Source organism: Hyla sarda, chromosome 1 (genome assembly GCF_029499605.1).
Source record: "Hyla sarda isolate aHylSar1 chromosome 1, aHylSar1.hap1, whole genome shotgun sequence".
Lineage (NCBI taxonomy): Eukaryota > Metazoa > Chordata > Amphibia > Anura > Hylidae > Hyla > Hyla sarda.
In genome coordinates, this window is record NC_079189.1 from 468,066,813 (window position 1) to 468,092,883 (window position 26,071).

The window sequence follows — 26,071 nt, forward strand, 5'->3', positions numbered from 1 at the left end:
ACAGCTATAGAGCTTTCACGTATTGAGAAAATAAAACCTGTCAAAATGGATTATTCATCTAAATATGAAAGTGGGATGTTTTAATAGGGATTTTAGCAAGCCAAGGTATTCAGTGAGCAACCCGTTTTGTACTGTGGAGGAGCAAGAAATGAAACAGACGCCCATAAATAGATGTCTAAATCCCTAGTCATGTTTCAAGGCTCACTAATAGGTCGGGCATTGCCTTCTAAGTCGATCTATAGGTGGCTTTACAGAGGCAGGTCCTCTCTCTGGAGAAAAGTTAATTTGTTTTTTATAATAACCAAGATGATTTACCTTTGTTTTCATTGTTTGAGCCACTGGTTCCATCAGGAGCTGGAAGCATATCCTCAAAACCCCAGGATACAATGTGCTTGCTTCCAAGTAAACAAGAGGGAGATCCCGGCCCTCCTTCCAGAAGCAGCAACCTTAGAAAAATTAAATGAATAACTATCTTACCTGCAGTTTGCAGAACAAGCTGCAGTTGGAAATGAATACATTAAAAAGCACAAAGAACAATGAGGAAAAGGTAAGCTGCACTAGATAAGAAAACACATTCATAATTCATAGGAGCAGAAGGCATGCTGTTCTGTGTGTGTACTTCATAACAATACTTTTATTTCCTCAAGTGTACTAGGATTCTGCCTTTGACAACAGGAGAAAAAAAAAAGGAAAAAAAATCAATACACTTATTTTGGGCCACTGAGATTTGTATAAAAGCCTCAAACAGTAAAATATGATTCTGCACTTCAAAGACCTAATGTAGATGAGTGATGGTTGTTACAGAGTTACTGTGAGGAAACTTAAAGAGGCACTGCCATTATAAAAATCTCAAACTTATTAAAAAAAAAAAACTTATAATTATGTAGTACTACTGATAAAATGACTTTTTAAAATATACTTTTATTAAAAATAATGTACATTTTACAAAAAAAAATGAAAATCGCCACCACTAGGGGTCATCTGTCTTTATGTAGACAGACTAGTCAGTATTTTGCAGCATACTGGATACTGGCTGTAAAGTGTGTGGGTATCCAGTATAGGAGATCACCATTGCACCACTACAGCCTTTAGCTATTCCTTAACTACAACTCCCATGATGGGGGGTACAATCTTTGTAAAACTCTTTTTAGAGCTGTGTATTCTCCAGCTGTGTGCCTCCAGCTCTTGCAAAATTACCGACAAAAGGATGTGTGGGCATGATGGGAGTTGTAGTTTTGCAACAGCTAAAGACAACACTGCTCTAACACAGTGTGTTATAAACATTGCAGCATCGGCTGTTGCAATGCAAAACTACAACTCCCAGCATGCTTAAACAACCAAAGCTTTCTCTGACTCCTGAATGACAAAGAAGCTGATCAGAAATCTGTGAAAGCTGAATGACACACACAGTGTTAGCTATGTTGATTAGCATCCAGCTTTACTAGGAACAGATAGAAAATATATGCATAAAAACTACTGTGCAGTGATTTGCAGACTGCCCAGTGAAGAAAGGGTTACAGAGTGCAGTGATTAGCAGACTGACAGGCTGCTCCCAGACTCAGAGCAGATGAGTCATCAAGGTGAGGGAGAGAGATTGACACGCCCCCTCTTGCCATAAGGCAAGAACAAAAAGCAAGTGAGCAACATATAAATGCCATTTGTTAGGGATATATAGGTCCTAGACACATAAAAATTATATGTACATGATCAGCATTAGGTAAGGAGTAACATATCACTTTTTTTTGCACTATGACAGGTACGCTTTAAACAAGACAGAAAGGGATTTGTTTAATCTGCAGTTTGGCAGGTCCAGGAGTTATTCACTGCAAAGATTTTTCATTGTAAAATGTTCTAATATTTTTTCAGTTATTAACCAGGTTTAAAATCTTTACTTTCTCTTCACAAGTTAAAATAGGATGAAAACCATTACACATGTTGGTAGGATCTGCATATGACCTAATGTGTGTGGGGGCACCCTGAGGAGAGGGTAAAAAGAGGACAGGTCCTGACCCATTGTTTGGCCAGCAGCTTGTTTTCCTCCCACCATTATAGTAAACATGCATGCTTCGCTGATCTTATTCACTTATTCAGCTGATGGTCAGCTTAAAAGCCATCAGTGTAAAGTCCAAGACAGGAGAGAGGTGTGTTCGTGCTAAGCTAAAAGAGGATGGTTTATGTTACTTTGGTAGATAAACAGGAATGTTTCAATTTTCTGACTGCAAGCACAGATATGAATAAAAATAAACTAGCAATAAGGAGCTTTTCAAGACTTAATATATGGCATATAACAGATATTGTAGTGAAAAATTCAGCAACGTAGCTAAGGATACAGGGCTCCCGGTTGCTGTTTAGGCCGAAGAACAACAGATTGCCAATGTAATGGGTACTGTGATACACTTTCTAAAATGTATATGCTACTAAGAGCTGTAGATCCCGTTGGATAGCTTCTACGGTATAAAAGCAAACTGTAAATTTCTCAAAGCCCATAGCAGTTGCCAAACTTATAAAATCTCCCTCTCTTTATTTCTTAACTAAATGTAAGGAGCTGGGACTGAGCTGCTAAAGTACCACAGTTTGGCACTCCTCCATCCTTGCCTTCACCTCCAAGCCCAGAACAGTGCTGGCGGGTCACATATGATTAGTTCCCCGATGTGGGGACAGCGCAGCGCTGGGCTGATAATTCATTCATTACCGAGGGGGAGGGGCCAAACTGGTATTGCGGTATGATTTAAAATTCATATCGTGCAGCACAAAAATTTCGGTATTCGGTATGAACCGGTATACCGCCCAGCCCTAAGGTAAAGTATAGTTTGCTTTTAGACCCTCACAGGTTTCCAACCATGTCTACAGTTCTCAGCAGAAAATAAACCTGTCAGATTTCCTTTAAAACCCTCACCAAAGTTGTTAGATAAGATTCATATATTGATCGGTCTTCTAGCTGAAACAGAGGCAAGAGTTTTCTAGTGAATGAGATTTTTACAACTTTTAATTTTTTTTTTACAAATTTTTTTTTTTTTTACCAAGTGCTCCTTTTTTCAGGACAAACTCCAGTCTTTTAAATGCAGTATCTCCCATCGTCCCTAGTATTTTTTATGCTACTCCTCCCACTAAATTTGGAGTGGAAACATTTCCATAAAAATGCTACCATTCATGACCGTGTCCCCACAACCTTAGCCTACTTTGAGGGTTCCAGCTATTGCAGGTTATTTTTTTTAACAAAATAAGATATAAATGTTCAGCCATGTGTAGGAACTGTAGGAAATGCTTGTTGTATAATCCATGTAGACTGCTACCCCTAACCAAGGCATCACTAGGTTATATAAACAACCACAGATTCATGAGTATATTCCGGCAGACTCTCCACTGTGGGAGGACAGCAAAAGGGAAACTTGGGGATAAGGGTTTGATTGCGGGGGTCCAACCACTGGGGACCCCCACGATCTCCAAAACAGGCTCTGTGCGAGCGGCTAATGCGTGTAGCGTCGACCTACAATATGCATGGGGGGCATACATATGGGGGTCAAAGTAGTAGTTTAAAATCCCCCGCCAGGAGCCTTGAATGGCCTCTCTGTGTCGGCCATTTAGAGCTCCCAGCGGGGGATTTCAAAATGAAAGTTTACACAGTAGTATGTACATCGCAGGGAAGCGGAGCGTGCCGACTGCTCCCCTGCTTTATAATTGCTGATAGCATCAGGTCTCAGAAGTGAGACCCTGTGCGATCAATCCCTTATACTCTATACTACTACCCCAACATGGAAAAGACTTTGTTCCATGATGGGGGTAGTAGTACAAACACTTATGTAGCCTCCCCAGCCACCGGCAAGCTCCCGCAGCTGGGGGAACTACTACTCCCATTATGGAAATGTGTTTGTTCCATGATGGGAGTAGTAGTAGTCCCTCAGCACTGCAGGAGTCTGCTGATTTCACCTCTTCTGAGCATGCTCAGAAGTAATAATGGATATTATAAACCGGGTGCAAACGGATTACATTAAAGGCTCATCCGTTTGCCATAGACTTCAATGTTAAAATTTTAACAGCCGTTATTCCACTGTTCTTTTTGACGGAAGAAAAATTAGTGCATGTGACGTTTTTTCTTCAGTCACAAATAACGTTTGTTATTCATAAGGAGCTATAACGGTCATTTCCAAAAAAATTTAAAATAAAAAGTTTTTAAAGGAGTAGTGGATATTAGCTGACCCATGTCACATGAAACCGGAGCGCCAACGGAAGACATCTGCATCTATGCTTTTATTTTTGAAAGATGAGGACACTGTGACACACAGGGGGTTGATAAAGGGGAGTAATGACTGATCATATGATGTCACAAGTTGTTTTTCGCTCGCTCCTGGACTCTTAAATTTGCAAAGTCCTGTCAGAACCAATACACTATTTTTAAAACCATTTATCATTTAGTTCCCTTAAAGCGTACCCGTCAGATCCAACAAAAAAAGTTTTTTTAAATAGATCACTCAGTACATCTAATTTTTATGTGTCTAGCACCTTTATTTATTACACTTTTAATTTAGCTCACTAGTCTGAATTCCCCTTAAAAGGGAGGGGGTGTGGCCTCACTGTGCAGGTCTCCGCCCCCTCCCTCAGTAAGCTGTCTGCTCACATCTCCCCCTAGCATTAGCAAAACTACAACTCCCAGCTTGTCCTCGCTGACAGTAGCGGGACACAAGCTGACAGTGTGAGAATTTTTCCTCCAGCTATGAGCCCTGCGTATACAGCTGTCAATCAAGGAAGTGTGTCCATGACATAGGTGATGATGCATGGACACAGCAGGACTAGTATGTGTCCAAGCAGGTAGGGGGGGCAGTTGTTTGACTGGATTTTTCAGTATGAAATACTGAAAATTTCCTAATGACAGCAATTGCAAAACCTATTTGTTTTGCATGCTTTACAATATATCAAAAGTTTTTGTATCTGACAGTGCCCATTTAAGTTATGAACTCTTCTTTAACAAGCTCAAAAGGAGTTTTACTCACCTATACAATACATCTGCCACTGGTAAGGATCCTAAATCAGTCTGTTTTTGTAGCAAGTGTACAGTGTGAATGAAGGTTTTCAATGATCCTCTAAAATTTAACACAAATAAACAAAAAAAAAACAGTGAAGAGTACAATACAGTAATAGAGCATTTACTGCAGGCATTACATTGTTTTGTACTGATAAAACTTCTATAGACACCATGAATTATCAAATTATCAGGCAGTTCACATTACAGTGCCTACTGGCAGAAAGGTAAGCAAACATATACCAGGGTGTACTCGCAACACTTCTCTTTAATGGACCAAACAGTGCTTACCAGCATTTATGTCCGTCTGTTTTAAACATATACTTTTTTTTTTTTTGTGAAGGTACATGGGCAAATGCAGTCACTAGCAGACCTTCAGTTCATTTAAGTCAATGATTTTGCTACAGTATATTTCAACATACATTTTTTCTGGTATGCTGGCATACATAACAAACATACTTAATTGCAGGAAGGTAACATATATGTATGTGAATTTAATTTATTTTGGTAATAGCTATTTCCCATTAGCCATAGGACATAATGTAGTCCTGGGCACATAGGAAAGCCACTAGTTCTCCAGCACTCAAGCCATCCTTGTATTGCAGACAAACGTTCATCTGATTGCTCGCAATATAATGCAATACATTTTACCATGAAGTGGCCACTGTAGGACCAATGCCCGGCTAACTCTAGGGGATGGGGGCAGCCAAGTCTAGTACAGGAGTATAGCTGTCTACCTGCTACCACCCTCTGGCCAATGACTGCATTGGCAGTATCTGTGGGCATTGCATTTTTTGTATCATACATGTACATCAAAGTGAAGGAATTACCTCCTGCTTATGACAAATGTAAAATACTCAAAAAAATATGTTATTTATTGTAACCAAATCTATTCAGGTTAAAATGTTAAAAGTTTTTTGCAAAGACGCTAAATTTGCCAAGTATATGTAGGTTATTAATAAGTAAATGAAATAAGGTATTATTAAAACTGGTGATGTCTATGATGGAAAACCTGCAACCAAAGGAAAGAATTCTGCTGATATCTTACGATTAGAGAGCTTTTATTTGTTCAAACCACAATAAAATTCTGCGATACAAATACTGTATATAGATGGGAAAATTATAAACATTTTTGTTGTAATTTTGGTGTGTATATTTTTCACATGTGCCATTTTGCACAAAAATGTTGTGAATTTTAAACATACCTGTATCTTAAATGACTTTTTGCAAAACGGACGTATTTCACCGGTGGGGCATGCAGGGGTTAGAAATTTATGAAGTGCACATTTTTGCAAATATACAATGCAAAGTAGAGAGACCTTTCCAAATCTACACCACCCCAAGCAGAGCTCTAAAATAAAGGCTTTTTTACACGTATGGAATACCTCAACCTTCTTTAGTGTACTAGCGAGAAATTCAACAAACATTGTATAAACCTTTAATACATTTCCCTGAATTCAGGCATAGATAGACTTTTTAATTACTTTTTGTTCCATTCATTGTTGCCTATGTCTTAAGCTATTATTGATATCATACTAATATTTCATAATGTGCTTTTAAGTGAATAAAATGTAGCTGTTACTTTAAAAAGTCTTGAGTGTTCAGACCAAGCAGATAGCTAGACCGAGAAGGGAGAGACGCACTCTGTTGACATCCAAGACAAGCCCATTGACTTTTAATGTGAGTCTTCTCGGCCATGTGGTACAAACCCGAAAGAGAACGAACTAAGCGTGCTCTTCTCCCAGCTCGTTCAAGCAAAATGTTAAATGTCTTGAGTTAGTTCTTGTTTTTTTCTTTGTCTTTTTTAAGTGACAGTGCCCATTTAAAAAGGATTATCTAAAAATGCAACAAATTTTTAAAAAAATTATACCGTAATAGTTATCTGCTATTCCTGCAGAGATGACATGACCTCACTTATGTGATCTCTGCAGCCAATCAGAAGCCTCAGCAGTCTTGTGCCATACATGCTAGTTTCCCCAGTAAGGTCAGTGATACTGTCTGCAGAAGTCACACAGATGCACATACAGCACATCACCGCTCCAGAAATATAAACAAAGGGCATCGGGGACCAATCGAGTATTGGCACCAGAGCAACAGGGGGTTAACAGAGAAATAACTTTTAATAACATTTATATACAGTTCTGTCTGAAAAGCGCTTTTCTTCCAGTCCAGTCCCTATACAAAATGCAGCAAAGGACAGTGTTCAATACATATACATAATGTTTGCCATATGTTATTCTATTACGTCCATGGTACACTTACCTAGCACATGCCAATGCCACTAGAGCAGCTGCAGAGTTCTCTTTCTGCTTGTAAGAGACTTGCTGGTCCAGAGTAGAGGTGTCTTCTAGCCAGGAGCAAAGCAAAGACTCTATTCCATTTAAGCAGTCTGCTGGTTCTTTAGTTAAACTTAATGGCTGACAGTCCCGAAGGCAATTCAATAGCACCTCAGCAGTTATGTTACAAAGAGAGGGGTCTGTTTTACTCTGAGACTGTATAAGAGGAAAGACCAACAAGAGTCCCATCCGCGAAGTGAACGGAGCCTGTTCAGGTTGCTGTAACAAGCCTTGCCGCTTGAGCAATGCAAGGGTTTCCTCATCGGAGCCATCTCGTTCATGTTGATCTTCCAGAGCCAGCTGACGCTGTGCATTCCATAAACCACGCAGAGCATTGAGGCGATACTCAAGTAATCGTGCATAAGCATTGCTCTGATTCCCGCACACTGCTCTCAAGCGTTCTGCTAATTCGGTAGGGTTCTTTGTTTCAAATGTTAAAATCTACAACAGAAAAGAAATCATTTTACTTAAAAAGAAATAGAAATGCACTGAATGTTGAGCCATCATTTCACCTGATGCACAGAAATGATTGTTGTGGTGCAGCGCGCATGCGTCCTACTTCTCCCTGCCCACAGAGAGCAACTGGAAGCTTATTCTGTATGAGCTAAAGAACTAAAGTCAATATGCACTGCACTGTGTGGTTGGGGAAAGCAGGACTGTCAATGAGTCCCTACAGCAGTTTTCTCCACGAGTCCTGGCAACATTTAAAGGGGTACTCCACCCCTAGACATCTTTTGGATAGGGAATAAGATGTCAGTGCAGCATCCAGCATTTGTTTAGAAATCACGTCATGCAACGCGCCCTCAACGCAAGTCTATTGGAGGCGGTGTGGCACCTTCATGCACCCTCTCATAGACTTGCATTGAGGGGGCGTGGCAAGAAGTCAGGGGGGGGACGTGGCTGTAACGTACACCCCGCCGCCCACTCCAAGCGTTCGGAACAAAATGTTCTGAACATTGGAGCAGCGGAGAACCCCTTTAAAGTTTACCTATCACTTCAACAAACTTTTGATCGGTGGTGCGAAGACCCCTTACTGATCACTTAAAGGGGTTGTCTGCTGAATAATGTTTTTATAGCAATGTCCACAGCCAGTATATAAAATATTAAAAACTTTAACTCACATTACTCTGCTCTCTCAGTCTCCAATATCAGGATGCCCGGTCTCTGGCAGGACTCCAGTGAAAGCTGGAGCTGTAGTCGTGAAGTCACAGCGCCGCTCCGCAGAGGTGTTCCGCCTGTGACAGTGCCACTGGCAGCAGACAGAGCACCCTGATACCGGAACTACATGGGATTTAATTTTATTAGGCAGTGCGGGGACATTTCTTTAGGGGGGGGGGGGGGGGGGGAACAGAAAAAATTCACCACCAGACTACCCCTTTAAACAGGAGAGCAGGAGCACTTGCCTGAGCACTGTTTCTGCTCAGCTCTTTGCAAAACATTTAGCAGCTAGACAGACAACCACTAAAACAAAAGCAGTGACTTTAAGAAAATTGTATGTATATATATATATATATATATACATACATACACACACACACATATATACACACACACACTCACTATATTATATATATATATATATATATATATATATATATATATATATATATATATATACACACATATATATACACACACACACACACACACACACACACACACACATACACCATCCCGTTTTCTATGCTGCCATCAGATAATCAGATGAATAAAAAACCAACCCAAGAGAAATCTCACAGGCACTGAAAAGCATTGTTGACTGGTGGAGAAAGTGGACACTTATGTACAGATATCTACACTAAAACTCTTAATAACTCTCAATTACATAGCAAAAATGGGGAAAAAAATGATTTTTACTATTTCCTTGACTACATGTACTTTTCCATGAATAGTCAGATAAACTGAATTTTTTAAAACTAAAATGTGAAAGTTAGGCTCAGAGGGATAAGAGCCTTACCAACCCCCCTGCCCTGTCAGCCTCATATTCACACAGCTGTTCAGTGCCTAGCGTAACCACTTCCATGCAGTTTCCTTTCATTTCCGCTTACATAGCATTTAGCAAAATCAGTGACCCCTTCCCCCTCCACATGGCATCATCAGTAGTAGTAGTGTGCAAATCCTCCCCCAGCACAGTAGCAGCCTGTTCAGTCCAGTGCTCTTTTATCAGCACTATTTCACAACATAGCAGTAAAGAGTAATTGCTGACCCATGATTGGCCACACAAGTAAAAGAAAGGAAGTGCCTGTGTGAGTACTACTGGAAAGCACTCCAGCTTCTCAGAGGCTTAATAACAGCAGTAAAATCTCCCTGTCACAACCAAGTATAGTTACGCTTTAACCTATACAACTGCAATCTTAGCCATGTAAAAACAGTATAGAAAACATAATTTACTCCAATTAAACATACTCCAAAGTTGAAGTAGAATATCGCTTGAATGGTAAATTATCTGTGTATAGGAACAAGAAAGATCTTCTGCATTCTATTTGGTGTCAGCCATACAAAACTAGTAACTTATGAATGAGAATCCGCATAGAAAATGCATGCAGGCCAAAGGCTTAACAGATAAATTATTGTCTGCATTGTAACTGCGTATTCATGTGACTTGGGTACCCAGTGCTGTATAATGACATTGTTTTGTATGGGGAAACTAAAGGTTGCTGATATTAGGATACACTAAACAGCTAGTCTATGATGAGAGAAATGTACAGCATTAATAAACTGAAAAAGGCTGAAAGAGTAAGGAAACTGCTGTAAAATGTAAAGACTACTTTTCCCCATTGTAATACTTCTGAGCATTGTATTCTTAGTACAGTATAGCTCAGAAAGGCAATACAAATTGACGCTTTCCCCCCATGTTCTGTATCGGCATGGCCATCCAGTTTTACATCTATTACCCATACATAATAGTTACACACACACACACTACATTTCTTGAAGACAATATAAGGAATCGAATATCTGCACAGAACCATTGCTATGGCTGCTTTATATGTTTACACTGTTGAATTCCCATGGAATTCTGTGAACGGAATTATGCGGGTGGAATTCCGCACAGTGAACATTCCCATCAGTGTGAATGGGTTTCCACAAGAGCCGTTCACACTGAGGAATTTCAGCGGCAGACAATTCCGCCGCTGAAATTGTTCCACTCAAAGAAAGAACATGTTCATTCTCTGATCGGAATTCCGCAAGCACTGCATAGCTGTCAATGATGGCTGCCAGGCTGAATCTCCGCTCGCTGAATTACGCAAACTTCACTTGCGGTCCAGTAGAGGACAGAAGCGATGTCCAGAAAGGTTACAGATCATCTTTTACAAATATTTAATTACAGTAAACATTACTAGAAAGGATTAAAACTAGAGATATGCAAAGTAAACTTTTGCCAGACTCCTCTATATAAACGTCTGTGTGTTCCCAGTGTGAAGAGGAGAATATTTCACACGAGAACAAAGAATGACGCACTCTGAAAACAAATACACACAACCCTTATTTTCTCCAAAAATACATGAAAACAATACTATCCCTTTACAAGTCCGTCATCAGTTTTAGTGACAAGAACCATGTTTTATTGGGGAACCCTATGGCATACTAGGATAACATTTTTAAGCAAAAATAAGCTGTATTTGAGCACAACGCGTGTCTTATTAAAAGGAGCTAATTCTTGCAGAATTTTGCAAAAAAGCCGAACATTTCCCCTCTGGTTTCTATGGGGTCGATTTATCAAAACCTGAGTAGGGGAAGAGTGATGCAGTTGCCCATAGCAACCAGATTGCTTCTTTCATTTTTAAAGAGACCTGTGAAAAATGAAAGAAGCGATCTGATTGGTTGCTATGGACAACTGCACCACTCTTCCTCTACACAGGTTTGGATAAATCTCCCCCTATTTATGTACAGGGAAATGTCAAACCAGTCAAGTTTGTCTGGAAAATTCAGAAGGTAGACACCACTGAAGAGCTTTGTAATGAAGGAACAGGTCACTGTTTCATGCTGCTGTGATAAAGGCAGCATGAAAAGGATGAGTAAAAGTGAGAGTCATAGATAATTCCACTGTCTTCCAGTGCAGGCTATGGGCATTCTCCTGAGACTGTGCCTGCTGCTTGCTTCATTGTTGGCCATATGCCACGGTAGCAGATTTGGACATTGATAAGTAGCCAGAGGCTGTAAAGGAGAGTACTACTATTATTATGAATGGTAAAGCTACTGCCAAATGAGTACAGAACATGCTTCACTGTACAGCGCGTCAGTTATATATAGCATAAAGACATTCATGATACATGGATTATTTTGGCTGCAGAGTGGACCTGCTGAATAAAACAGAAGGGGGCATATCTTATTATAAAGAGACAAAACCCTCATCTCACCCTCTCCAGCATTGGACGTCTTAAAAACACTCCAACTCTCAAATAGAAGATGAAAGGGTATTTTAACAGATTTGTAAATTACTTAATCCTTCCAGTAGTTCTTTTTCTGTCTGACAACAGTGCTCTCTGCTGACACCTCTGCTTGTCTCAGGAACTGTCCAGAGTAGGAGCAAATCCCCATAGCAAGACTAATGCTTCGGACAGTTCCTGAGACAAGCAGAGGTGTCGGCAGAGAGCACTGTGGTCAGACAGAAAATAACTCAACTTCAGTGTTGATAACTATTGGAAGGATTAAAGGGGTAATCCAGGCCAAAACTTTTTTTAATATCAACTGGCTCCGGAAAGTTAAACCGATTTGTAAATTACTTCTATTAAAAAATCTTAATCCTTCCAATAGTTATTAGCTTCTGAAGTTGAGGAGTTGTTTTCTGTCTAACTGCTTTCTAATGACTCATGTCCCGGGAGCTGTGCATGATGGGAGAATATCCCCATAGGAACTGCGGGACATCATCATTGAGCAGTTAGACAGAAAACTTCAGAAGCTAATAACTATTGGAAGGATTAAGGTTTTTTAATAGAAGTGATTTACAAATCGGTTTAACTTTCCGGAGCCAGTTGATATATATATATATAAAAAAGGTTTTGCCTGGAATACCCCTTTAAACAGATTTGTAAATCACTTCTATTAAAAAATCTTAATCCTTCCAATAGTTATTAGCTTCTGAAGTTTTCTGTCTAACTGCTCAATGATGATGTCACGTCCCGGAAGCTGTGCATGATGGGAGAATATCCCCATAGGAGCTGGACAGCTTCCGGGACGTGAGTCATCAGAAAGCAGTTAGACAGAAAACAACAACTCAACTTCAGAAGCTAATAACTATTGGAAGGATTAAGATTTTTTAATAGAAGTAATTTACAAATCTGTTTAACTTTCCAGAGCCAGTTGATATATATAAAAAAGTTTTGGCCTGGAATACCCCTTTAAGATTTATTTTAATAGAAGTAATTTACAAATCTATTTAACTTTCTGAAGCCAGTTGATATAAAACAAAACAAACTAAACAAAAAAAATACCCCTTTAAATATGAAAAATCACTATAGCCAGGTTGCAGGCACCACCACAGGTTGCACTCCTTAATAATGTAGAGTAAAAAACACCCTAAAGGAGAACTCCCGTTCTCTTCTGGCTTTTGGTGTATGACACGTCACACTGTAGCACCAGTCGAAGCAATATCCTGCTTTGGCCTGTGATAGGCTGAAATAGGGCTGGGCGGTATACAGGTTCATACTGAATACCGAAATTTTTGTGCTGCACGATGTAAATTTTTCCCCATACCGCAATACCGGTTGGGCCCCTCCCACTCGGGAATGAATTAATTATCAGCCCAGCGCTGCACTGTCCCCATCAGGGAACTAATCCTATGCGACCCGCGAGCGCTGTTCTGCCCCCCCCAATTATGAGCACAGCACTGTGCTGTACCCATCGGGCTAAATACTCACATGTCACCCGCAAGCGCTGCCCTCCTTGCCCTCTTGTTTGTTGCGGGCCGCCACCGCTGACACTCTATACTGTACGCTGTATCCCTATGCCCGGGCTGCAAAAGATAAACAAAATAAACTTTAACTCACCTTCCCTGTCGGTCCAGACCAGCTTCCTGGAGACGGGAACGTTGGACAGCCGTCAGCCTATCACCGGCTGCAGCGATGTTCGGTCGGTGATAGGCTGAGCCCACTGTCAAGCTGGCTTCTTACATGACAGTGCGCTCAACCTATCACCGGCCGGGTCGGAACATCGCTGAGGCCGGTGAAAAGGCTGATGGGTGTCTGATGTTCCCGTCCCCAGGAAGAGCGTAAGGCCAACATAGGAACATGCATTAAAGTTTATTTCGTTTACCTTTTGCAGCCCGGGCATAGGGATACAGCGTATAGTATAGAGTTTCAGCACCGGTGGCCCGCAACAAACAGGAGGACGCGGAGGGCAGGGCTTGCGGGTGATATGTGAGTATTTACCCCGATGGGGACAGCGCAGCGCTGGGCTTCTAATTAAAAAATAATAATTTTTTTTTTTTGGGGGGGGGGGGGGGGGGGAATACCGTTATATATTGTGGAACCGCCATAAGTTACAAAAATACCGTGATACACATATTTGGTCATACCGCCCAGCCCTAGGCTGAAAGTCGTGTAACTGATCTGGCCTCCTTCCTGGTGCCAGGGTCTGTTATATGACATTGCCACTAAGCCCATCATCGGCCAAAGGCAAAAAAAAAAAAAAAAAAAAATTTACAAATATCTAACTTTCTGGAGCCAGTTGATATATAAAAAAAAAGTTTTTTTCCTGGATAACCCTTTTAAGAAGAAATTACAAGATTAATATCTCCTGAACAGATGATTTTAACCTGTTAAGAAGCAGGGTCACTATCTACCTTATTATTCTGGTTAATGCGGGTGACACTGCTGTCAATTTTCCCCTCTAACAAAATTCTAAATTTTTTTTTTTAACGAGGATCTACTTCTTACATACATTTCCTAATATGTATCTGTTATCAGAAATAAGAGCAGATGGACAGGGATGAAATATATTAGGGGAGAACAAGCTTCCTGGTCTGTCAATCCATAATCAGATGCAGACTGCTATACGGAAACTGTATCCTGGATTCTCTTCAAGGACTTATGGTGCAATGGCTGCCTAGTAGCTGATCTCAGTTCACTGCTGCTTATAGACATGCCTTCCAAAAACAACCATAACCTGTATTTATGACATGAATTTGTGTGTGTACATGATGCCATTATTATACTGCAGTGTACAGAATTCATCTAGAATAATGTTCAGAGACTCTACTAATGGGTACCTAAACATTTACAGTGGGGGATCAAAAGTTTGGGCACCTCAGGTAAAAAATGTTATTAATGTGCATAAAGAAGCCAAGGAAAGATGGAAAAATCTCCAAAAGGCATCAAATTACAAATTAGACATTTCCATCATTTACACTTTCAAAATAACAGAAAACAAAAAAATGGCATCTAAAAAGTTTGGGCACTCTGCAGATTAATATCTTATACTGCCCCTTTTGGCAAGTATCACAGCTTGTAAACACTTTTTGTAGCTAGCCAAGAGTCTATCAATTCTTGTTTGAGGTATCTTTGCCCATTCTTCCTTACAAAAGTCTTCCAGTTCTTTGAGATTTCTGGGCTGTTTGTCACGCACTGCTCTTTTAAGGTCTATCCATAGATTTTCAATTATGTTGAGGTCAGGAGATTGTGAAGGCCATAGCAAAACCTTCAGTTTACGCCTCTTGATGTAATCCCCCATGGATTTCGAGGTGTGTTTAGGAACATTATCCATTTGTAGAAGCCATCCTCTCTTTAACTTCAGCTTTTTCACAGATGGCATCAAGTTAGCATCCAAAATTGCTGAAATTTTATTGAATCAATTTTTCCTTCTACTCATGAGATGTTCCCTGTGCCACTGGCTGCAATACAACCCCAAAGCATGATTGATCCACCCCCATGCTTAACAGTTGGACAGAGGTTCTTTTCATTAAATTCTGTTCCCCTTCTTCTCCAAACGTACCTTTGCTCATTCTGCCCAAAAAGTTCAATTTTAACCTCATCGGTCCACAGGACTTGTTTCCAAAATGCATCAGGCTTGTCTATATGTTTATTTGCAAAGTTCAAACGCTGATTTTTCTGGTGAGGACATAGAAGAGGTTTTCTTCTGATGACTCTTCCATGAAGACCATATTTGTACAAGTATCTCTTTGTAGTGGAACAGTGTACCACAACTTGAGGGGCTGCCAGATCTTTCTGGAGGGATTGTGCAGTCAAACGTGGGTTTTTAATTGTTCTGTTTGATATTTTTCTTGGTCTTCCAGATCTTGCTTTAACTTCCACTGTTCCTGATGACTGCCATTTCTCAATTACATTCCGAACAGAGGATATTGACATCTGAAAATGTTTTGCTATCTTCTTATAGCCTTCTCTAGCTTTGTGAGCATCAACTATTTTCAGTTTCAGATTTCTAGACAACTGCTTAGAAGAACCCATGGTGCCGATTGTTGGGGCAAGGTCAGATGAGTCTGGGCATTTAAAACCTTTGAGATTGACATCACCTGGTCTTCCCAGATGATGATTGAGAACAATCCATGACACTGGTAGGTCTCAGCTTTGCAAAGGGGGCAGTGCATGCTATAAATTCTGCAGGGTGCCCAAACTTTTGCAGACGCCATTTTTTTGTATTATCTGTTATTTTGAAAGTGTAAATGATGGAAATAAAATCTAACTTTTGTTGACATATTCTAAGAATGTCTAATCTGTAATTTGATGCCTTTTGGAGATTTTTCCATCTTTCCTTGGCTTCTTTATGCACATTAATACAATTTTTTACCTGGGGTGCTCAAACTTTTGATCCCCACTGTATATAAATATTTTTATAACATCCCAAATAAGCTGTAATGGTGCGGCATGATACAGTCATGACATTTCATATACTTAATATCCTAACTCCTAGAGACAAATGCACATTTCCTGGAAAATAGTAATGACTATTCAAAATTGAGGTTTGAGGATTTTTTATCTCTAACAACTCTGGGGAATACGAAGATTGGTTTCCTAATGTAAACTACAGAATGGTGCTAGGCTACCAGATGCAGCAATAGGAGGATGGTGAAAGCTGAAGGTGCTGAAGCACTTTACCAAGCTCTAGGGTCACTTTGTTCTGGTGATCAATGGAGGACCCACTTACTTCATTGGTCATCGGCCATGCTTCATGGGGTGCTCTGTATATGGAGCTTTTTTCCCCTTCGAAACATTGATGTGTACATATAGCACGCAGCACTGTATGGCAGTTTTAAGAGCCTACAGAAAAGGTGTTAGTGGACCACACTGCCTCCATTGACTAGAATACGGACTTCAGTAATATGGCTCTATAAGGTGTATGAGGTCTCATATTGATGCACAAAACTACCTTTTTTTTTGCACAACAGGATTTCAAAAAAGCTTTGAATAGACATCTATATTACTCTCAATTCACCTATTGGGTTATTTAAAAGTGACTTAAAGGGGATTTCAGGGACTTTAATATTGTGTGCATATCCATAAGCAGGCCATCGTTATCGGTATGGGTCCAACTCCCAGCACGCCTTCCAGTCAGCTGGTATTCATGACCGCAGCACCTGTATGAGTGCTGCAGCCTTTTCATTGCCTTCAATGCCCAGCTCTGGACATTCACAGATATTGCTGCTCGTCTCATTCTACACAAAATGTTGGCTGTGAAGTACTGAAGCCATGAAAATATACTTCCCTTAGACCAGTGTTTCCCAACCAGGGTGCCTCCAGTTGTTGCAAAAAAGCTGTGCAGGCATGCTGGGAGTTGTAGTTTTGCAACATCTAGAGGCACCCTGGTTGGGAAACACTGCCTTAGTCAATGGCACTTTAACATACTGTGCTTTAGGAATCCCATGTGTTGCCACTGCTTCTTGCACGTGGCTTTTCTGTCTTTGGGTACGTTCACATGAGCGGATCCGCCGCTGAAGGACCGCTGTATGCTGCCTTTACAGGTGACTGCTCAGAGCGGCAATCCGCCGCTACGAGCAGGCACACTGCGATGTGCGAGTCGCCGCGCACATGCGCAGTATACTCTCACATCGCGGCTGCTCTCGGCCTAGCTCTGGGGCAGGGGGAGCTGCCGCGAAGTATTCGAGTACACCGCGCATGCGCAGCAACTCGTACATCGCAGCAGTGTGTCTGCTCGTAGCAGCGTATTGCCGCTCCGATCAGCCACATCTAAAGGCACCCTGTAGGTGTCCTTCAGCGGCGGATCTGCCGCATAAAATACGTTGTGGATCCGCTCGTCTGAACATACCCTTAGGTTATGTTAACACAGTATTTTCCTAGGCTCAAACCCACAACAGGCACTTTACTGGCAAAAAAAAAAAAAAAAAGTCTGTAAACATTAAAGGGGTACTCCACTGGAAAACTTTTTTTTTTTTATGAATTGGTGCCAGAAAGTTAAACAGATTTGTAAATTAGCAAAATAGAAGATAGTCAGCTCACCCGGCCACTGCACGGCAAAATAGTCCTCCAAGGATATGAAGAAAGCAGGTAGATGCCAGCGATTAAGAAACGTCACCTTTATTAAATCCACGTTAAAATCATCGACATGGAGAGACTTCAATAAGACAAACGATTAAAATCCCAGGTATCAGCGCCAAGCATACATATGCTTGGCGCGGATTCCTGGGATTTTAATCGTTTGTCTTATTGAAGTCTCTCCATGTCGATGATTTTAACGTGGATTTAATAAAGGTGACGTTTCTTAATCGCTGGCATCTACCTGCTTTCTTCATAGATTTGTAATTTACTTCTATTTCAAAATATATTAACCCTTCCAGTACTTATCAGCTGCTGTATGTTCCACAGGATGTTCTTTTCTTTTTGAATTTCCTTTGTCTGACCACAGTGCTCTCTGCTGACACCTCTGTCCATGTCAGGAACTGTACAGAGTAGGAGCAAATCTCCATAGCAAGCATATGCTGCTCTGGACAGTTCTTGACATGGACAGAGGTGTCAGCAGAGAGCACTGTGGTCAGACAAAGGAAATTCAAAAAGAAAAGAACATCCTGTGGAACATACAGGAGCTGATAAGTATTGGAAGGATTAAGATTTTTTTTTATAGAAATAATTTACAAATCTGTTTAACTTTTTGGCACCAGTTGATTTAACCCCTTAACAACCACGGACGAATATTTATGTCCTGCGGCCTGCTCCCGATCTGTGAAACGCGCTCAGAAGCTGAACTTATCTGCGGGGTCCCGGTTGCTATCAGCAACCGGGACCCATGTCTAATACCGGACATCGCCGATCGGGCTGATGTCCGGGATTAACCCTTTAGACGCCGTGATCAAAGTTAATTGAGTCGTCTAAAACGGGAGAATACACTGCCGGTTAGCTCAGCAAAGCTGTTCTCGGCATCCCGAACAGCTGGGACAGCGGGAGGTGTCTTACCTTGCTCCCGGCTGTCCCATCTGCGTTTGATTGGACAAAGCCTGAAATCCAGGCTTGACCAATCAAGCGCAGAAAACACTGATCAATGCATTCCTATGGCAATGCATTGAACAGTGTAAGAGATCAGTGAATACAGTTTTATAGCCGCTAGAGGGGGCTATAACAATGCAACAATTTAAAAAAATAAATGTAAAAAAATTTAAAAAAAAAAGGGTTAATAAATCTCATTTAGCCCATTCCCTTAAAAAAAAAAAAATAATCAGAACCAGCTTTTCCCATAAAAAAAAAAAAAAAAAAAAAGTGTGTAAATAAATATAAAAACAAACAAGTGGTATTGCCGCGTGCGTAAATGTCCGAACCATAACATTTTTATTTTTATTTTTATTTTTTCCAGGGCATATTGTTTTTATATTACTTTATTTTTCTTTTATATCTAAATATAAAACAATCACAATCCATTGTATTCTTCAATAGACATCCATAGGTACAACATAGATCATTAAGAAACTATAGTGAATACAATTTATAACAATAAAAGATTCCTATCCCTTTAACAAACACCCACCCTCCCCGTGCAGTCCCCACCCCCCCCCCCCCCCCCCCCTTGTCCAGGCAGAGAAACAGAAAAGAAAAAAGAAAGAAAAAAAAGAAATTTTTTTTACCAATAACTCCAAATCTTATTCCACTCTCTCCTTCCTCTCCCACTCCGAACCCATCTAAACTCCCTATCCTTCATAATTCTTAATCCATCTCTCCATTCTTCCAATATATCGTTAATTAAACCGCACGGTCAATGGCGTACGCGCAAAAAAAAATCCAATTACAAAATAGCGTATTCTTGGTCACTTTTTATACCATAAAAAAAAATTATAAAAAGCGATCAAAACAAAAATGGTACTGATAAAAACTTCAGAGCATTGCGCCAAAAAGGAGCCCTCATACTGCCCTGTTCGTGGAAAAATAAATAGTTATAGGGGTGAGAAGATGACAATTTTAAACGTATACATTTTCCTGCATGTAGTTATGATTTTTTCCAGAAGTACGACAAAATCAAACCTATATAAGTAGGGGATCATTTTAACCGTATGGACCTACAGAATAAAGATAAGGTGTCATTTCTACGAAAAAATGTACTGTGTAGAAACGGAAGCCCCCAAAATTTACAAAATGGTGTTTTTTTTTTCTTCAATTTTGTCGCACAATGATTTCTTTTCCGTTTCGCGGTAGATTTTCGGATAAAATGACTGATGTCATTTAGGTGCAAAATTGAAAGGGTTATGATTTTTAAAATGTAAGGAGGAAAAAACGAAAGTGCAAAAAACGAAAACTGCTAGGTCCATAAGGGGTAAAAAAAAAAAAAAAAATAATAATAATAATGTTTTCCAGGGGATTTTTGGACTTTTTTTCGGCTCTTCTCCCATACTTTGTTGCCAGTATTCTCAGACATTTTCTGGGTAACAGAAAAGTTGTTTGCAAAGAAAATGTTTTTTTGGGATGTTTACATCCAGAACCAAGTCCAAAATTGAATTCTTAAAATACATTTACATCCCAAAAAGCATGCCAAATACTATTCAAAATAACAGCCTCTTTTGAGTGTTTTATGTCCCAAAAAACTATGTATAAACATAGCATAAATATGTATTTTGACTGGAAATTCATGTGATGTTGTGGTTTTATATAAGAATTTTCTGCAATTTTTGAAACAAAATTTCTGCCGGTAGGGAAAGAAAAATTCTATGTGTGTTAGGGTAGCGGGTAAGACGGGAATACACTGCACGTAATATTTTCCGGCAGTCTGTTGTAATCCCTGCAGTACGAGGTTGTGGAACGCTGTCCCTGAAAAGTATTAGCGATCCTCCATAGCTGATGCACCACCTTCCAGAGAGAAAGCCATTGTTTAATTATTTCAGGATCTAAAAATAAGCGATCACCTATTACTGGAAGCAGGCTTTTCTTAGCTTGTGGGTGGGTTGTGCGTTCAGAAGGAGAGGCATGCTTGCTGCTATCTAGTCAGTGCACACTGCTGCTGATGTGTTATTCTGAGAGAAAAGAAGAAAACACCACGTTCTGCAGGAACAAAGAAATACAGCAAGATCTTCAATGGGGCATTTTCTACAAAAGTAAGCCAGACGTGTTTATGAAGCATCGGACTACAGAGCAGACCATTTATTCCATCAATATTCATTGACCGGACTCCTCGTATTTACCTATATTTTCCTTGTTATTCAGGATGGCAAAAAAAAAAGGAGCAATAAAATGTCACTTATGCTTACCTTGTGCTTTAATGGGTTCACAGTTAATGGTTAGAAAAAAAAAAGAAAACATGTTGACTTTAGTTACTTATAAAATATTCATGGACTGTTATGGATTGGGACCTTATAGAGATTCTATGGTCTCATCTAGCTCAGGGGTTTTTTTTTTGCACGGTTTTAGCAATAAATGTCCATACCCTGAGGACATGTTCATAAAGAAAAATCCAAAATAATGTTCAAATACACAAGGATTTTATTTTGTTATAATGTGGATTTTGCTATGAATTTATCCACATTTAATAGGTCTGAGTTTTCATGCAGAATCCAAATGAAAACCATGTCGGTGACATGTAATCTATTTTCCATAATGCATCTGAACTATAAATGTGTATGAACTATGCCATGGAGTCAGTCAGAATACGTATAGATTTCAGCCTCCTATCTGTGTGAAAAAGTGTTCTGTGAACTTTTTAAGGATAAGCCATTAATGTCAAAGGTTTAGTTTCATGAAGTCAGCCCTTATCCATACAATCTATTAGGGGTGTCACAAAGAGAGGTCTGTGAAAGCAGCTACTGCTCCAGCGGCCCTGGCCCATCCACCTATAACACAGATAGATAGCCAGTCATCTGAAGGGATACAGTTAATGCTGGAAGACTCAGCTTCTCCTTATTATTACAACTGACTGTCATGTGTTAGAGAAGCCAAAGCTGTAATGATGTTAGCTTCTGGCCCATGAGACAAAGCCTTAAAGGAAAACTGTCAGATATTTTCTCCCACACTATCCACAGGTACTGATGGATAGTGTGGGAGATGCCGATTCCAATGAGCCCTACCTTGCCCAGATCCGCCTGGCCGTTCACCTGCAATCGTAGTTTTATTCTATTTGTATATCTTGCTGTAACTGGCACGGGCGGGGCGTCTTCAGGTTATCTGGCACTGACATCAGCGCCGATTATGAATATTCATCCCCCCTCCCTCCAGTTAGGAGCGTCGAAGAGAGGGAGAACTGGAGGGGGGGGATGAATATTCATAATCGGCGCTGACGTCAGTGCCAGTTAGCTGCAGAATCCCCGCCCATGCCAGTTACAGCAAGATATACACATAGAATAAAACTACGATTGCAGGCGAATGACTAGGCGGATCCGGGCAAGGTAGGGCTCGTTGGAATCAGCATCTCCCACACTATCCATCAGTACCTGTGGATAGTGTGGGAGAAAATATCTGACAGTTTTCCTTTAAGGCTTTGTCTCATGGGCCAGAAGCTAACATCATCACAGCTTTGGCTTCTCTAACACATGACAGTCAGTTGTAATAGTAAGGAGAAGCGGAGTCTTCCCAATGCAGGGAAAAAGTAGCAATAAACTGTATCCTTTCAGATGACTGGCTATCTGTGTTATAGGTGGATGGGCCAGGTCCGCTGGAGCAGTAGCTGCTTTCACAGACCTCTCTTTGTGAAACCCCTCATAGATTGTATGGATAAGGGCTGACTTCATGAAACTAAACCTTTGACATCAATGGCTTATCCTTAATAAGTTCACAGAACACTTTTTCACACAGATAGGAGGCTGAAATCCACGTGTGGATAGTGCGGGAGAAAACATGTGACACTTTTCCTTTAAAACTTGGAAAACTGTCAGTCTGTTCACCCACACTAAAGCCAATCCACAACCTAGTAAAGTGGAGTCACAGACAATGGATATGTAAATTTAGCTGGCACTGCGCCATCACCATTGACGGCTAAGCAGTGCTTGTGGACTTCCAAAGGATAGGGGATAAGATGCCTGATTGCGTGAGTCCCGCACGCTCCGGGCGACCACAGGGGCGATTGCATGTGACGTCATGCCTCCGCCCCAGTGTGAAGTCACGCCTCCGCCCCCGTGTGACGTTACGCTCCGCCCCCGTGTGACGTCACGCTCCGCCCCCGTGTGACGTCACGCTCCGCCCCTCAATGCAAGCCTACAGGAGGGGGCTTGACAGCTATCACGCCTGCTCCCGTAGGCTTGCATTGAGGTGTAAGCACCGGAGAACCCCTTTAAGGACTGAACACAGCTTCAAATCCTGCACAGGATACTGTACATGTGAGTACACTCCGTAAGTATGTGAAACAGGGAACTGGCACAACACAGAGCTATAAGAAAAGTTACACTAGAAGTGTTATTTAATAGGACATATAAAGCATTTACCGTACTATCAATGAGCATACAATGCTCTCAGCTGTATGCTTGAACCTGTTTTGGGAGCCCTAAAATATTTTTATGTCTGAAAATGGTTAAAACGTCTCAAACTCTCTTAAATAACATATGTCAGGTTTACCCATGTCTTTGATGCGCATGGGTGTGCCTTTCCTACTGCAGATTTACTCAAACTGGAGGCTTAAAGGGGTTATCCAGGAAACATTTATATATATATATATATATATATATATATATATATATATATATATATATATATGTCAGCCAGCACTTTAGTTGATACCAAACTATTATATGGACCTGGCCTACAGGTGCACGCTACTAGGCTAAATATACAGCAACAGAAGAATGCAGCAGCACACTGCCAGCACAAGGATATAGGTGAAACATGAACATGCAGATAAAACATGGAGAGCTATACAGCTATGGTGTAATAGATGCAAATGTGAAACTATGAGATAGTGAGGCCACCTTATCGCGGTGGGACGGTCCAAGCTATTTGCCCGCCGGCGGAGACAAATTTGCTAAGTGCCCATATTCACAGTGTAGGGTCCGTCCCAATGAGGCCACCTTATCGCGGTGGAATGGTCCAAGCTATTTGGCCGCCGGTGGAGACAAATTCTCACTATCTCATAGTTTCACATATGCATCTATTACACCATAGCTGTATAGCTCTCCATGTTTTATCTGCATGTTCATGTTTCACCTATATCCTTGTGCTGGCAGTGTGCTGCTGCATTCTTTTGTTGCTGTAATATATATATATATATCTCAACTGGCTCATGAAAGTTAAACAGATTTGTAAATTACTTCTATTAAAAAATATCTTAATCCTTTCAGTACTTATGAGCTGCTGAAGTTGAGTTATTCTTTTCTGTCTAAGTGCTCTCTGATGACATCCATCTTGGGAACTGTCCAGAGTAGAATAAATCCCCATAGCAAATCTATTCTACTCTATGCAGTTCCCGAGACAAGCAGAGATGTCAGCAGAGAGCACTGTTGCCAGACAGAAAATAACTCAACTTCAGCAGCTGATAACTACTGCAAGAATTAAGATTTTTAATAGAAGTAATTTACAAATCTGTTTAACTTTCTGGAGCCAGTTGATATAAATAAAATAAAAAGTGTTTTCCTGGATAACCCCTTTAATATAGAAATAGCAGCTCCAGTTTTTCTATCACACAGACTGATCAATCAGGACCAGTATTCCTATACCCAGAAGACATATGCCACTGCACATAAGACTGGAAACTGACTACCAGAAAAGAAAGCCAGCATGCCCCAGCAACAAGTGACAGAACAGAACTACTTTTCTTCCTTCTTAGCCCAGATAATAAGCCCTGTCACACCGGTTTTATGTTGGCAATAAACAGACACACAAAGACTGTAAAACATGTCTATCCTTAAAGCCCCTAACAGAGCAATCCTACATAAACCAACAACAATTCTTGTGATTTATAGCACCAACATATTCCGTAGCACTTTACAATTCATATAGATGTAGAGCTGGGCGGTATGACCAAATATGTGTATCACAGTATTTTTGTAACTTATGGCGGTTCCACGGTATATAATGATATTTCTTTCACCCCCACCCCAAATCATGTTACCGGCCAGCGCAGTTCTGCTCCCCCCCCCCCCCCCACCAAATCATGTTACCCGCCAGCGCTGTTCTGCTCCCCGCCCCCATTAAATTATAAGCCCAGCGGGGTACTACTCACATATGTCACCCGCAAGCACTGCCCTCCTCCTCTTTGTTGGGGGCCACCGGCGCTGGAACTCACTGTACGCCAGTGGTCTCCAACCTGCGGACCTCCACATGTTGCAAAACTACAACTCCCAGCATGCCCGGACAGCCAACGGCTATCAGGGCATGCTGGAAGTTGTAGTTTTGCAACAGCTGGAGGTCTGCAGGTTTGAGACCGCTGCTGTACGCCGTATCCCTATGCCCGGGCTGCAAAAGATAAAGAAAATAAACTTTAACTTACCTATGTCGGCCTTACGCTTGGGACGGGATCGTCGGACAGCCGTCAGCCTATCACCGGCCGCAGCGATGTCCCGCCCCGGCCAGTGATAGGCTGAGCCCACTGTCATGTAAGGAGCCGGCTCCTTACATGACAGTAGGCTCAACCTATCACTGGCCGGGGCGGGACATCGCTGCGGCCGGTGATAGGCTGACGGCTGTCCGACGATCCCGTCCCCAGCGTAAGGCCGACGTAGGTAAGTTAAAGAAAATAAACTTTATCTTCTGCAGCCCGGGCATAGGGATACAGCGTACAGCAGCGGTCTCAAACCTGCAGACCTCCAGCTGTTGCAAAACTACAACTTCCAGCATGCCCTGATAGCCGTTGGCTGTCCGGGCATGCTGGAAGTTGTAGTTTTGCAACATGTGGAGGTCCGCAGGTTGGAGACCACTGGCGTACAGTATAGAGTTCCAGCGCCGGCGGCCCCCAACAAAGAGGAGGAGGGCAGTGCTTGCGGGTGACATATGTGAGTAGTACCCCGCTGGGCTGATAATTAATTGGGGGGGGGGAGCAGAACAGCGCTGGCGGGTAACATGATTTGGTGGGGGAGCAGCACAGCGCTGGCGGGGGTCATATGATTTGGTGGGGTGGAGTAGAACAGCGCAGGCAGGTCACGTATGGTTAGTTCCCTGATGTGGGGACAGCGCTGCGCTGGGCTGATAAGTCATTCCCAAGGGGGAGGGGCCAAACCGGTATTGCGGTATGGGAAAAATTCATATAGTGCAGCCCAAAAATTTCGGTATTCGGTATGAACCGGTATACCGCCCATCCATATATACATGTACAGAAAAAATTTGAAATTAGATGTTATTATGTCAACATTTCAGACAAGAGGAGCTCACAAGAGCTTACAATCTATTATTAGGAAGTTGGGGGGATACAAAAA

At 41.2% G+C, this 26,071-nt stretch overlaps 1 protein-coding gene across 5 annotated transcripts in view; it reads right to left on the reverse strand.

The window, feature by feature from the left end:
* Positions 1-26,071, reverse strand: part of HECTD4 (HECT domain E3 ubiquitin protein ligase 4) — a 200,180-nt gene that overhangs the window by 160,150 nt on the left and 13,959 nt on the right. For all 5 annotated transcript variants that reach the window (XM_056536635.1, XM_056536627.1, XM_056536623.1 and 2 more), the window contains exons 2-4: positions 7,280-7,794; positions 4,989-5,078; positions 316-446 (exon numbers count right to left, since the gene is read on the reverse strand). In XM_056536635.1, the coding sequence (XP_056392610.1) occupies positions 316-446; positions 4,989-5,078; positions 7,280-7,794 (736 nt within the window). The remainder of the gene's footprint in view (positions 1-315; positions 447-4,988; positions 5,079-7,279; positions 7,795-26,071) is intronic.